This window comes from Megascapheus bottae, chromosome 27 (genome assembly GCF_031878675.1).
Source record: "Megascapheus bottae isolate mThoBot1 chromosome 27, mThoBot2.hap1, whole genome shotgun sequence".
In the NCBI taxonomy this organism is placed as follows: domain Eukaryota; kingdom Metazoa; phylum Chordata; class Mammalia; order Rodentia; family Geomyidae; genus Megascapheus; species Megascapheus bottae.
The window spans coordinates 3,473,439-3,485,852 of record NC_143535.1 but is presented as its reverse complement, the minus strand read 5'-3'; the positions used below and the strand labels follow the sequence as shown (position 1 = coordinate 3,485,852).

Here is a 12,414-nt window from a genome sequence, read left to right as displayed (position 1 = left end):
GATCAGGAAGCAAAGGTTACCTGTGGCATCGGGATGTCTCTTCTTTTTTCCCTTACAGGGGAGGCAGTCATTCATGCTTTGTGTGATGCAGACCTGGTTGTAGGCAACTGGCACTGACACCTGCTTCTATAAAGTTTGATTGGGATGTAGCCATACTGCTTTGTTTACATGTGTTCTCTGGCTGCTTTCCTGCAGTATTAAATAGTCTTGCAAAGCCATCTTGGACCTAGCTGGCCATGAATTCCCACCTTCCTACTGCTAGGTGTCTAGGATTAGATCCAAGCGCTCGTTTTGTCTTTTTAAGTTCTATTTTTAATATATTCTGTTTTCTCACCAGTCCTGGGGTTTGAACTCAGGCCTGTGCACGGTCCCTGAGCTGCCTGTATTCAAGACTAGTGCTCTACCACTTGAGTGACAGCACCACTTCTGGCTTTTTTCTGAGTAGTTTATTGGAGTTGAGTCTCATGGACTTTCCTGGCTGGCCTGGCTTCAAACTGCTGTCTTCAGATCTCAGCCTCCTGAGTAGCTAGGATTACAGGCATGAGCCACCAGCACCTGGCTTTCTATACTTTTGATTTGAGATATATGAGTTGTAAATTTATTTCACAATTCTATATATTATGGTTTCTCTTGGTTGATGTCCTTTTTGGCATGAAAGTTTGTAATTTGGGTGAAGTCCAGTTTACCTACTTTTATTCTGCTTATGCTATTTCTCTCTCTCTCTCTCTCTCTCTCTCTCTCTCTCTCTCTCTCTCTCTCTCTCTCTCTCTCTCTCTCTCTCTCCCTTTCTCTCTCTCTCTCTCTCTCTGCCTCCCTCCCTCTCTTTATCTCTTTTGTGGTACTAGGGTTAGAACTCAGGTCCTGTCCCATGCCAGGCAGGCCCTTGACCCCTGAATTGCACTTTCTTCTTGCCTGGGTCAGTCTTCAATTCTCCAGATCTGCCTACTTCTGAAACTTAAAGGGGTGTGGCAGCTTCTTAGATCAAGATACCTACTCCCTGCCTTTTGTAGTTGCTGTTTTATTATTATTATTATCATCATCATCACTATATCCCTGGTTCAGTGGATTTCCTGTAAAGAAAGCCAGCTCTCATAGGATTGCATACATTATTGTGTATAGGTACAAGTGTCTCAACATTGAATGAAGCCTACTGACTGATTCCATAGAGAGTTTTCTTAACAGCCTCGACCCAGTAAGTCTTTCTGCCTATCCCCTGGCCTCAGGGTGTCTTGAGGTTAACTTCTAGTGTTCTGCCTGGCAACTTACCAAGCTGTCCTGGCGTCCCTGCCTCTTGCTCAGAGCCTCGTGTTGGCTGGAGGTGAGGGTGGGCTGGTCTTCTCCCCTCTATCCTGAGCATGCTCAATAGGTCTTGTGTGTTGGACCAGGTGTCCCCAGGAATCTTCCAGAGTGTTTCAACAGAAGCCTGTCAGTTGTATCTTCTCCAGTTTTTCTTTTACATTTTTAAAGTTACTTAAAAAAAATCTTTAGTTGTGCAAGGGATTTCCATTCCCCGTATGCGTTCACTCTGTCTTGATCAGTATCATCCCCTTCTACCTCCCCAGGCCCACCCTCCCCTCCAGGGGCCATAATCTCCCTCCTTTCCTCTCTCTAAGTGTTTCTTTTCTTAAGCTTTTGTGCTGGTGCTGCCAGTGGCAAGGAGGAAGTTAGTTAAGCATTTGCCAATCACCAGTCATTACTTTCCGTGAACACCCTGGGCCGGCCTGGTGAGCTGGGCCGGTGGTAGAGGGGAAGACCTGGAGATTCAGCTTTGCCACAAGCTACCAGAAGAACCAGGCAGGTTCTTAACTGTGCACGCGGTTGATGGGAGTTCTGATGGGAGTTCTGGCCCAGTGGTGGGGCTGGTGTTCTCTGCTGCTGTGAGGCTGGGCGGGGTCCATTTGTCCAAGAGAAAGGACTTCCTGGTGTGGACAGGGCAGGCAGGCGCCTTGTCCTTGTCACCTGTCTGCATCTCGATGGGCGTGGGTTTGACGTCAGCCCCCAGCGCCCTGCGGGGGAGAGTGGGGCAGTGGGGCATGGCCTGTGCAGGTGGCAGTGGTCACAGAACCTGGTCGTGGTCTACACTGTGTTCTGGGCAGGTGGTTTACTTTATAATAGCACTAAAAGAAACCGCCCTGGAAGCTACCGACCAACGTTTCAGGCCTTGTGATGCAAACTGTAATCAATCCCATGTTCACTTGCCAGGCACTGCTCATATTTTCTTGGAAGGAATTAGATAATATAAGAACTTTTTAAGACTGTGTGAGGAGAGCACTTGCATTGCCCTGGCTAAGGAAGAATTTTTCTGGAAGGTAGTGACATACATTCGTGCATTAAAATTTTTTTGGTTCATTTTATTATTTTGTGATTCAGAAGAGTCTTGAATATATCCTTTTTAAGGGGCAAGGACATTATTAAGCTTATTTTATTGAAAAGTTATTGAAGATTGCTTTAAAAGATATAATATATAATACTATATATACATATATATACATATAATACTATAAATATGCAATATTAAATACATATAAAGGAAAACATTTTAAACCATGATAGGAAGAAAAACTAAGTTCTCTCAAAATATCTACAAATATATGGTAGTTTTAAAGTGAAAGATACACTCTTATTTATTTAATTTTAAAAATCTTGAATGTATTCTTAATTCTCAGCCTTCCCAACAGTAATTATTAAGAACTTTGAGCTAATGTTGGACTTTTTGATAATGATGAAAAACTCTCTTTAAAAAAAAATGGCAGTAGGGCCAGGAGTTTGTCCTAGTAGCAGAGTGCTTGCCTAGCATGCATGAAGACCTGGATTGGATTCCTCGCTTCCACATACATAGGAAAAAGCTGGAAGTGGTGATGTGGCTCAAGTGACAGACCACTAGCCTTGAGAAAAAAAAAAAAAAGCCCAAGGACAGTGCTCAGGCCGTGAGTTCAAGCCCCAGTAGTGAAAAAAATTGGCAGCAGTGCTGGGTTTTGAACCTAGTGCCTTAGGCTTGTTAATACTAGTTGAGCCATGGCACCTCAGCCCTTTTTGGTTCTGTTTTAGATAGGCTCTTAATGCTGTTTGCCTGAGCTGGCTTTGGACCATGATCTTTCAATCTCTGTCTCCTGCATGGCTGAGATTATAGATATGTGCCTCCATGCCCAGTTCCTCCTCCTCCTCCTCCTCCTCCTCCTCCTCCTCCTCCTCCTCCTCCTCTTCCTCCTCCTCCTCTTCCTCCTCCTCTTCCTCCTCCTCCTCCTCCTCCTTGTCCTCCTCCTCGTCCTCTTCCTCCTCCTCCTACTTCTCCTCTTCTTCATCTTCTTCATCTTCATCATCTTCTTCTGATTAAAGGGAGGTCTTACTAATTCTTCTCCAGGCCCCATTTTGGCTTCAAACTCTCTGCCTCCTGAGTAACTGAGATTATAGGTATATGACATTGTGCCTGGCCAAGAAGTACCCTTTTAAGCAATACAGTTGGAGGTAGTGAGTTATATGTATTTCATTGATATCTGCATAGTCATATATAATCATAAAGATTCATATGCGTATAGGATGATATCAAACGATTATCTGACATTAAAATCTTATTGCTTTAATGAGGGCTTTGGGAACTTCTGTATGCCAGATTTGCTATTTTAATAGATTTATCATTTCCTATAGCTTCATATAAGCTACTAACACAGTTTTCAGGGGACCATTTTGGAAAAGCAGACTTTTATAATGCTTTACTCTGGCTTCTTTCAAACCCAGTCGAACCCGGGCTTGAACTCAGAACCTCATGCTCCCTTGGCTCGTTCACACCTGATATCTGCCATTTGCATCATGTCCCCAGCTCAACCTTTGGTTGGTTATTTTGGAGATGGAATGTTGCAGACGTTCTTCCCAGACTGGCTTCAGACTTTAATCTTCTAACTCTCAGCTTCCTGAGTAGCTCGGATGATAGGCATGAGCCACCAGCCCCTGGCTTTCTCCCATTAATCTTCAAGGATAAGCAGCCTGCATTGCTCGGCCCTGAGCCTAAATTCTCCCATCATCTCCCTGAGCTTCTTCCTTCAATACCCATCTGGTATTTAGTCCATTCAGGATGAGGCAGCCCAGCTCAGGATGTCTGGTCATGGCACGTTGCAAAGCCGGGACTCACCATCAGAGCCTCTGTTTTGTGTTTGCAGTAGGCCTGGAAGCCTGCTCCCTGCCTGCTTCTTCCATTGTGTTTTGAATGTCTATTGCAAGGCACCATTAATCTTTCCTCTCCCTCTTCCTTGGCAGCATCTCCTGGGCAGTCAGCAGCCATCTTCTGTCCAGCTCTGGGTGTCCTTTGGCCGGAAGCCCATGCGAGCCGCCCAGTTTGTCACAAGGCATCCTATTAATGTGAGTGGTCTCTGCCGGAGAGCGGGGGTGGCGTGGGGGGGCAGAAGTTGGGGGCAGGGTGTCATGCAGATGGCCTGCAGGGATTGGGGTCCTTTGTGCAGCTTCCCTGAAGTCGCTCTCCGGAGAGAACTCTGGAGAGCTACCGTGCGTGGAGGTGTTGGTTCCTTGTTGCCCACTTCACTGTTTGATGTGGCTCTGAACAGCTCTAAGAGGAATAGCGTTGGCAGAGGAGTGGGAGCCCGAGAGGAGCCAGTAGCCTCGTGGGGTATTGCTGCTACAGTGGGAAGTTGGCAGGTAGTGCTTCCTTGTTGAGCACTTGCTTTGTTTCTCATGGGTAGGTAGGTTCTGCCTTGCAGAAACAGGTTGAAGCCACCCACTCCCTCTGCTCTCAGAAGAAGCTTGCTCAGTCACGTGCCCGAGTGTGTGGCATTACCTCAACCACACAGTATTATTGCCTGGCATGGGGGCCTTGACCTGGGTCTGTGGGGTTAACGGCTCAGAGGGGTCACGTGATGGAGAGCCCTCTCCCCTTGTGAGCCTCTGTGAGTTTTCCTCTTCCTTAGGGAACACAGGCTAATCTATCTTGTTCCTTGTGCTGATGAAAATCTATATTGTTCCTCTTGGGAAAGGAGAGAAGAAATGAGAGATTATTACCTCAAAAACAGGTTTTTGGGTCATTCATGGCGTTCAGAGCCCTGTTCTTTCTTTGTGCTCTGTTTGCCAGTGAGGGGCCTGGCCTGGCTGCAGAGGGGTCTCAGGCACTGCAGATCCGCTCTGTCTGGGTTGGGGCCTTTCTGTTCACATGTGTCACAGGGAAATTTCTCACGTATATAGGAAAAGTTGACCGGGCCCGATGGCTTTCTGACTTCCGTGTTCTTGGCTTTTGATTCCAAAGGAGTATTACATCGCGGATGCCTCCGAGGACCAGGTGTTTGCGTGTGTCAGCCACAATAACAACCGCACTGACTTGTACATCTCCGAAGCAGAGGGGCTGAAGTTCTCCCTGTCGTTGGAGAACGTGCTATATTACAGCCCAGGAGGGGCTGGCAGTGACACCTTGGTCAGGTAAGGAGACTGCCGTCTTAGATCACAAGGCGTCTGCTGCCCAGTGTGAGTGGTTCACGCCTGTAATCCTAGCTATTCCGGAGGCTGAGATCTGAGGATCGTGCTTCAAAGCCAGCCTGGTCAGGAATGTCTGTGAGGCTCCTATCTCCAAGTAAGCACCCAAAAGCTGGAAGTGGAGCTGTGGTTCAAATGGCAAGGCACCAGCCTTGAGTGAAAAAGCTAAGAGACAGCATCCAGGCCCTGAGTTCAAGCTGCTGCAGTATATTCCCCCCACCTCCCTCTCTCTCTCTCTCTCTCTCTCTCTCTCTCTCTCTCTCTCTCTCTCTCTCTCTCTCTCTCAACACACACACACACACACACACACACACACACACACACACCGCATCAGCTTCTCTGTAGCTAAACTCTCCACCATCAGCTCACTTGGATGGACTTACCTGAGGGACATGCAGACATCTCACTGCCTGGAACTGACTGTAGTTGAATTGTTCTGGGATCAGGTCTGGGTTGGAATGATTGAAGAAGCTCCCTTGGCCATTCTTGTGTGCAGTCACAGCTGAGAGCAGCTGTTCTGGGAGATGTTTAGGGTCACAGCTCCTCTGCTCAGCACTCCTGGGTTGCCTTCGTTTAGTCTTATGCCTTGGTAGCCTCTGAGCGGCGGGAAGGATCTTGGAAGGGACTGCGTGCCAGGGAAAGCTGGCGCATGTGGCTGCTCCCCTTGCCTCCTGGTGTCTTGGGTTAGTGGACACCATTATTCTCCTTCTCAAAGGTAACACGGTGCTTTGCCGGAGAGCGACGCCCCAGTGTCACGGACCCGGTGTCTGCTCAGGACTTGTGCAGGGCTGATTTGCAGTCCTCACCCTGAGTGTCTGTTGAGAGTCCACCCCTCGGGTGGGGGCAGTCAGGGGTTCTGGAAGGATGAGGAGATGGCTCAGGGGGTTCGCAGCTGCGATTCATGCATTCTAGACTTGTGTGGCACGTGTGGCAGAGGTGCTCTGCTTTTGGAAGAAGGTGCTTTCCCACCTTCTGGTTTCTTTTCTCCCTTTGGAGGTGTTACATTCAGCTTAACAGCTGGAAACAGAATAATTCATTGGCGTTGGGTGTTAGGAGACCAGGAACAGGCCGGGGTCATCAGCAACAGGCGAGGATTATTTATTGAGTAACAGCAAGGGGCACAGACCTTCCCTTGGGATTTGCCTCTGAGCTGGGACAGGACCTGGGGTTTCGTGGGGTCTAAGCAAGGGGGCAGAAATGAATGCAAACGCCATTGGGTAAAGGGAGGTGGGGCTTCCCGGTTGGGTCCACAGTGGGATGTTTACAGCTAGGCTTAGGTAGAGGACCCCACTGGAGTCAGGCGGTCTGTCTTTGGTGGCCTGCCTGGCATCTGTATGACCCTAGGAAAGTGGGGGCAGTCAGTTTGTTACTGGGTACCCCAGCAGTGTTGTGGAGCCATCCTCTCTGTCTCCTTCTGAAACGTGGCCCATTTTCCAGGAGGGAACCCCAACCCTTGGCCAGTTTCCCCACTCTCCCCTCCTTCCAGACCCTGGCAGCCATCATCTTCCATCACTGTGGATTTGCCTTTGCTGGATATTTCATATAAATAGAACCAACAAAAGTGGGTGAGCTGTGTCTGCGCCTCAGTTCATGTCTTCAAGGCTCGTCCGTGTGTGGCGCAGGCCAGCACCTCACTCATTTATCTGGATGGATGACCCGCCCCTTACCTTTTGTAAGGGTTAAACATCTCCTGGGCCTTTCACTGACTGAATGTCTGCCTTGGAAACCCTCTGGCTGTGAGGTGGATGAGCTGGAGCTTTCCAGCCCTTTCTTTGTCTTGTGAATTTATTAGGTTGATATTCAGGTGGATTTCTCATGGTAGGGGCAGGGAGGAGCTGGAAGCTGGAGGGACAGGCCCCTAAGCAGCGTGAGCAGAGGGTCATTCCATACTCACAGAGAGCCCCTTGTGTGTGACAGCCTTCTTCCCGCCCCGCCAGAGCATGCATTGTCATTAAGAAACTGAAAACAGACTCATGTCAAGAGCCATAGGCCAACATTTTGTGCAGCTTTTCCCTCAGAGTTTATCTCAGAACTGCAGGAGGTCAGAGGTATTTAGTGGCATACCCTTTTGTCATCTGCCCCTCAATCTCAGCCACATGGAACATGATGAGGGTGAACGAGCAGATGACATGACCTGACTGATTTCGAATCCATTTGTATGGTATCTGGGAGGGACTGGCTCTAATTTCTTCATAGATATGACAAAGTCTGCCCTCCCCCCACAAAAAAAACAAACCCACAAACCTCTTAATGGAGGACTTTGCTGGCATTCTGGGATGTGCTGTGTGGGAACCTTATGGAAAACTGTAGTTACACATAGGACTCTTGGGTGGAACCAATTTACTGATGGCATGTCAGGCTAGGAGGGTTGACTTTCAGAAGTACACGTGTGAAGTTTTCCCTGAGTGTGGCTGAATGGTACCTGGTGAGCTGCTTGACAAGTCTTAGCTCAGGGCATTCGGGGAAGAAGGGGAGAAGTGCTCTGATGTAGGCTGGTGAGGTTATGATAGAAGAAAGTGAAGGGGGAAAGAACCAGAGAGGAAGAGAGAACTGAGGGCTCGCTGGGTTGCTACAGGACAGGTCAAGGAGAGAAATGAAAGGATGGATCCCGACCAAAGCAGAGTGAATGACAGATCTCTCCTTGGAAGTAAAGATAAAACTCTAGGAATATGCGCAGGGGAAGGAAGCCTGGCTTGTCTGGCAGAAACATGGGCCTTCCAGATGTGGGAAGGAAACCAGTGAGCCTCACCATGCAGACTTCATGATGATAGATTCAAGGACAGGGAACTAGAGAACCAGAGGGCAAGAGACCCTCAACCAATCCCCAGAGAAGAATCTGAACATGGTGTGAAGACAATCCAGGATTCAACTATCAGAGAATTGGGTCTCAATTTGATATCTGTTTGGGATTCTGCTGTCTTTCTGCAGTGGCTTTGTTGTTGCTGTTTGTTTCTTTTGCCTACCTCAGGTCTTGTAGCCCGTGACTGCCTGTCACAGGCAGCACAGCAGTCGTCAAGTTTAGGGCAATGAGGGGAAAAGCAGTTTTCTGCTTCATTGTGTAGCTCCACCGGCTTAGCACCTCCGAAATAAAGGGCACAGCTCCAATTTAAAAACCCTGGAGTGAGCCAAGGAGATAGAGCCCGCTTGTGTTTGTAGTGGGGGAACTGTTTCATTGCACAACTCTATTCCAGGGAAATCAGTTTCTCCATGTAGCAGCCAGAGCCTAGAAGAGCCTTCTTCTCTGCTATCTTTCTAACAAGTACCACGTCGGGCTTTCTAGGACCTTCCTCCGGTATTACTTCTTGTAATACGTGTGGAAAGTCAGTCAACAGACGCTGTTGGGCTTCTTGGCAGAAAACCAGCGACATGTGTACATCTGGGTGTTGCAAGTACCCGGATAGTAAGAGATTTGCTTAATACATACCAATGTGTTGTAATGGTGGCTACGTAGCCTCCAGCCATATTTCTAGAAGGGCTTAACTCTTAAGCCTCGGCATTCTTGCCATTATCCTGCAAGTTTGACGCTGTCCTTCCTGTTAGCCAAGGTTTCTTGAATGTTTGCATTCATTTCGATAGTGAAGAAATAGCTGTGACGCCTGTGTCAACGTTGAAAATGATTGTCTTCCCCAGTCTACACCGGATGGGCAGCGTTGCTGACTGGATCCTCATCCTGACTCTTGAAACCACATCAGTTATTTTCAAAAAGAGGACATGCCTCTAACGTTCCAAAGAAACGGCATCGCCCAGGCTGTGTTGGCAGACCTTAGACAACACGTCTTGCGTGGTTCCATGTATGTGGACTGTTCAGGCTAGGCACAGCATGGAGACAGAAGGGCCACCAGTGTGGGCTGGGTCTGGGGAAGGACAGGACAAACAGACTGCCTGCCAGCACAGAGGGCGCTCGAGCACGGCAGAGTGAAGGTGGCGTGCTGCATCCACTGTGGGTGTCCTTACTGTACTTGTAATTGTGTACTTGAAAGCGGTTGAATTTTCTGTTCCTCACAGCACACGGACACCAAGCAAATGTCAGCGCAGGTGTGTAGACGTCTGCTTTCTCCTATCACAGGTATTTTGCAAATGAGCCGTTCGCCGACTTTCACCGTGTTGAAGGGCTGCAAGGGGTCTACATTGCCACGCTCATCAATGGCTCCATGAACGAGGAGAACTTGAGATCTGTCATCACCTTTGACAAAGGAGGGACCTGGGAGTTTCTTCAGGCTCCGGCCTTCACGGGATATGGAGAGAAGATCAATTGTGAGGTACAGATCCTGTTGATCTCATTTGCCTTGTTGTTGTTGTTGTTGTTGTTGTTGTTGTTGTTGTTATTGTGCCAGTACTGGGGCTTGAACCTGGCCTGGGTCCTTATCTTTTGCTCTCAAGGCTGGCGCTGTACCAGTTGAACCACAGCTCCACTTCTGGAGGTTTGGTGGGTAATTGCTGATCAGAGTCTCACAGACTTTCCTGCACAGGTTGGTTCTGAACAGCCAGGTCTTAGCTTCTCAAATAGCTAAGACCACAGGTTGCAGACCTGTGGTTAACTCTCTTGTTACAGTTCTTACACAGGCAGAATCTCCCTGTTCAGAACAGGGGACACATGCATAAACTTAACATCTGGTTAATACCTGGGCTCAGGTGATGGTGGTTGCCTGTAGCAACTTGAAGCTTTATCCTGTTCTGCATCTCTGCTATTTCTCCTTTAAGAATCTTCCATGACTCTTTTCATGTTCCTGTCAGGAAGACCCTATGAATATTTATTTATTTACGTATTTTATTATTGTCCTGACAGAATTGGCAGGAATTGTATTTGAAACACATACCGACTGACGTAGAAATAAATACCACAACATCATTTCATTTCTCTTTACCTGAGAGTCACTTGGGAAGGTCTCTGGTGAGGTGTGGTGGCGAGGGGTACTTTTCCTGTCTGCATCCCTTGACATCCCTTTACAGCTGTTATTCCCCTGGAGGCCCAGGACTTCCCGTTGTTTTCTCTTATCAGCAGTAACGTCTGTGTAGGTCCCCGGGGTCGTGGAGGTGGCTGGGCTGTGGTGCGGAAGGGCGAGGCATGTGCTGTGGCCGGCTCCAGCCTGGACCGTTCCTCCCGCAGCTTTCCCAGGGCTGTTCCCTGCACCTGGCCCAGCGCCTCAGTCAGCTGCTCAACCTCCAGCTCCGCAGGATGCCCATCCTGTCCAAGGAGTCGGCTCCTGGGCTCATCATTGCCACCGGTACGTGCCGCTCTGCCCCCCGCTAACCCCAGGCTTCCACACACCAGCTGCGGTCACCCTGTGCCGTCTGTGGACCCAAGACTGTGGTGGCTGCTCCCAGAATGCCTGCTTGGGCAAGGGCCTTCTCCACATCGTCCAAAGCTAACTCTCCCTCTGTCGCCTCTTAGGATCAGTGGGAAAGAACTTGGCCAGCAAGACCAACGTGTACATCTCCAGCAGCGCGGGAGCCAGGTGGAGAGAGGTCAGCCCCGCCGCTGCCGTCGCCGCCGGGGCCAGGGCCGGGCTGGTCTCTGGGGACCGAGTCCTTGGGGAGGCTTCTGGATCCTGGTGACTTGTGGAGATTGGAGATGCCTAAATTCAAAGACACGCAGGCCACCCACGAAAGTCCGCGCGCCAACTTGCACTCAGTACTTGAGAGAGTGAATGCATGACGTTGCCAAAACATTAATAGAAAACACATCTTTTCTCTTCCTTCCTTCCTTCCTTCCCTTCCTGCCCCCCCTCCCTTTCTTCATCAACTGAGAGAATTTTGAGCAAACTTTCCAAGATGGTATGTTTCCTGAGGTCAAAGGCAACATCTTCTTTATTGATTCCTTGACCTCCCCAGGACCTGACAGCACCTTGCGGGTGGCAAGTGCTCAGTGACTCCTTGCTGGAAGTCTCAGGGAGCTGCCGGATGGTTTTGGGGGTGTCAGGTCTGCAGCTGGTCACTGTCCCCTCGCCAGGGTGTGGTCAGTCAGGGCAGGCTCTCTGATCTCCTTCCTGTGATGGGCAGTTCGATCTCCCTTGTGTTTGGTTTCTGCCTCAGGGTGGCCTGGCTCCTTCTGATCCTCAGCTGACCATGGCCACTGTGAAGGTATAGCTACTTTTCTCCCCCAGAGAGGCTAGCTAGTGTAGCGTCAGCCTTGAGCATTTGGGAAATCCCAAACCTTGCAAAAAAAAAAAAAAAAGTGTTTCTCTCCAGTCTCCTGTGTGGCCCACAGGCCGAAGGCAGCTCGTCTGATTTCCGGGGAAATCCTCCGGGGAGCCCTGGAGGATGCTAGGGACCGGAAGGATCAAAAACTGAGCTGAAATTTAGATAGGAGTATGATGAGAAAAGCCAGCAGACAAACTCCTTCCTTACTGAGATGCATATTGGGTGTGCAGTAGGTACACTTGGCATTTCATTCTGATATATGTAAGCAGGAATCATACCTGTTTGGTTTGGGGCCATGTAGAGAGGTGATCCTATACCTAATCCCATGTGGCCAGACATACAAGAGTGAGGGGGCTAGACCCCATGTGTGCGTGTGCGAGAGAGAGAGAGAGAGAGAGAGAGAGAGAGAGAGAGAGAGAGAGAGAGAGAGAGAGAGAGAGAGAGCGCGCGAGCGTGCACGCGCCCGGGTATTCCTTCTGCAGATAGTGCTGTGGTTTCATCGTTCCTTCAGTTTGTGGTGTCATCTGGGGTGTTCACATCTGCAAGTGATTTCCTTTGGGTAGAAAGCTGTGTCTTGCTCCTCTGCTAGAGTGGTATGGGCTGCCACTGCCAGGGCAGCTGTCAGGGCCCCCCTCCCAGCCTGTCCTCAAGGGACCTTATCCTGGAGACGAGCAGAGAAGGCCCCGGAAGGCACTGGAAGGCAGAGAGGTTGAGGCTGTGAGCAGCTTCCCTTAACGCGCTGTCTGCGGCATGTGGCAGGTGGAGTCCGGGAAGAGGAAGCAGGGTGGAGTGGTCAGAATA

The 12,414-nt window shown here is 49.4% G+C and overlaps 1 protein-coding gene across 1 annotated transcript in view; it reads left to right on the top strand.

Moving 5' to 3' along the window:
* Sorl1 (sortilin related receptor 1) overlaps positions 1–12,414 on the top strand; it is a 105,065-nt gene that overhangs the window by 32,148 nt on the left and 60,503 nt on the right. The window contains exons 7-11 of the mRNA XM_090319304.1: positions 4,252–4,353; positions 5,249–5,418; positions 9,539–9,731; positions 10,580–10,697; positions 10,865–10,938. Of these exons, the coding sequence (XP_090175430.1) occupies positions 4,252–4,353; positions 5,249–5,418; positions 9,539–9,731; positions 10,580–10,697; positions 10,865–10,938 (657 nt within the window). The remainder of the gene's footprint in view (positions 1–4,251; positions 4,354–5,248; positions 5,419–9,538; positions 9,732–10,579; positions 10,698–10,864; positions 10,939–12,414) is intronic.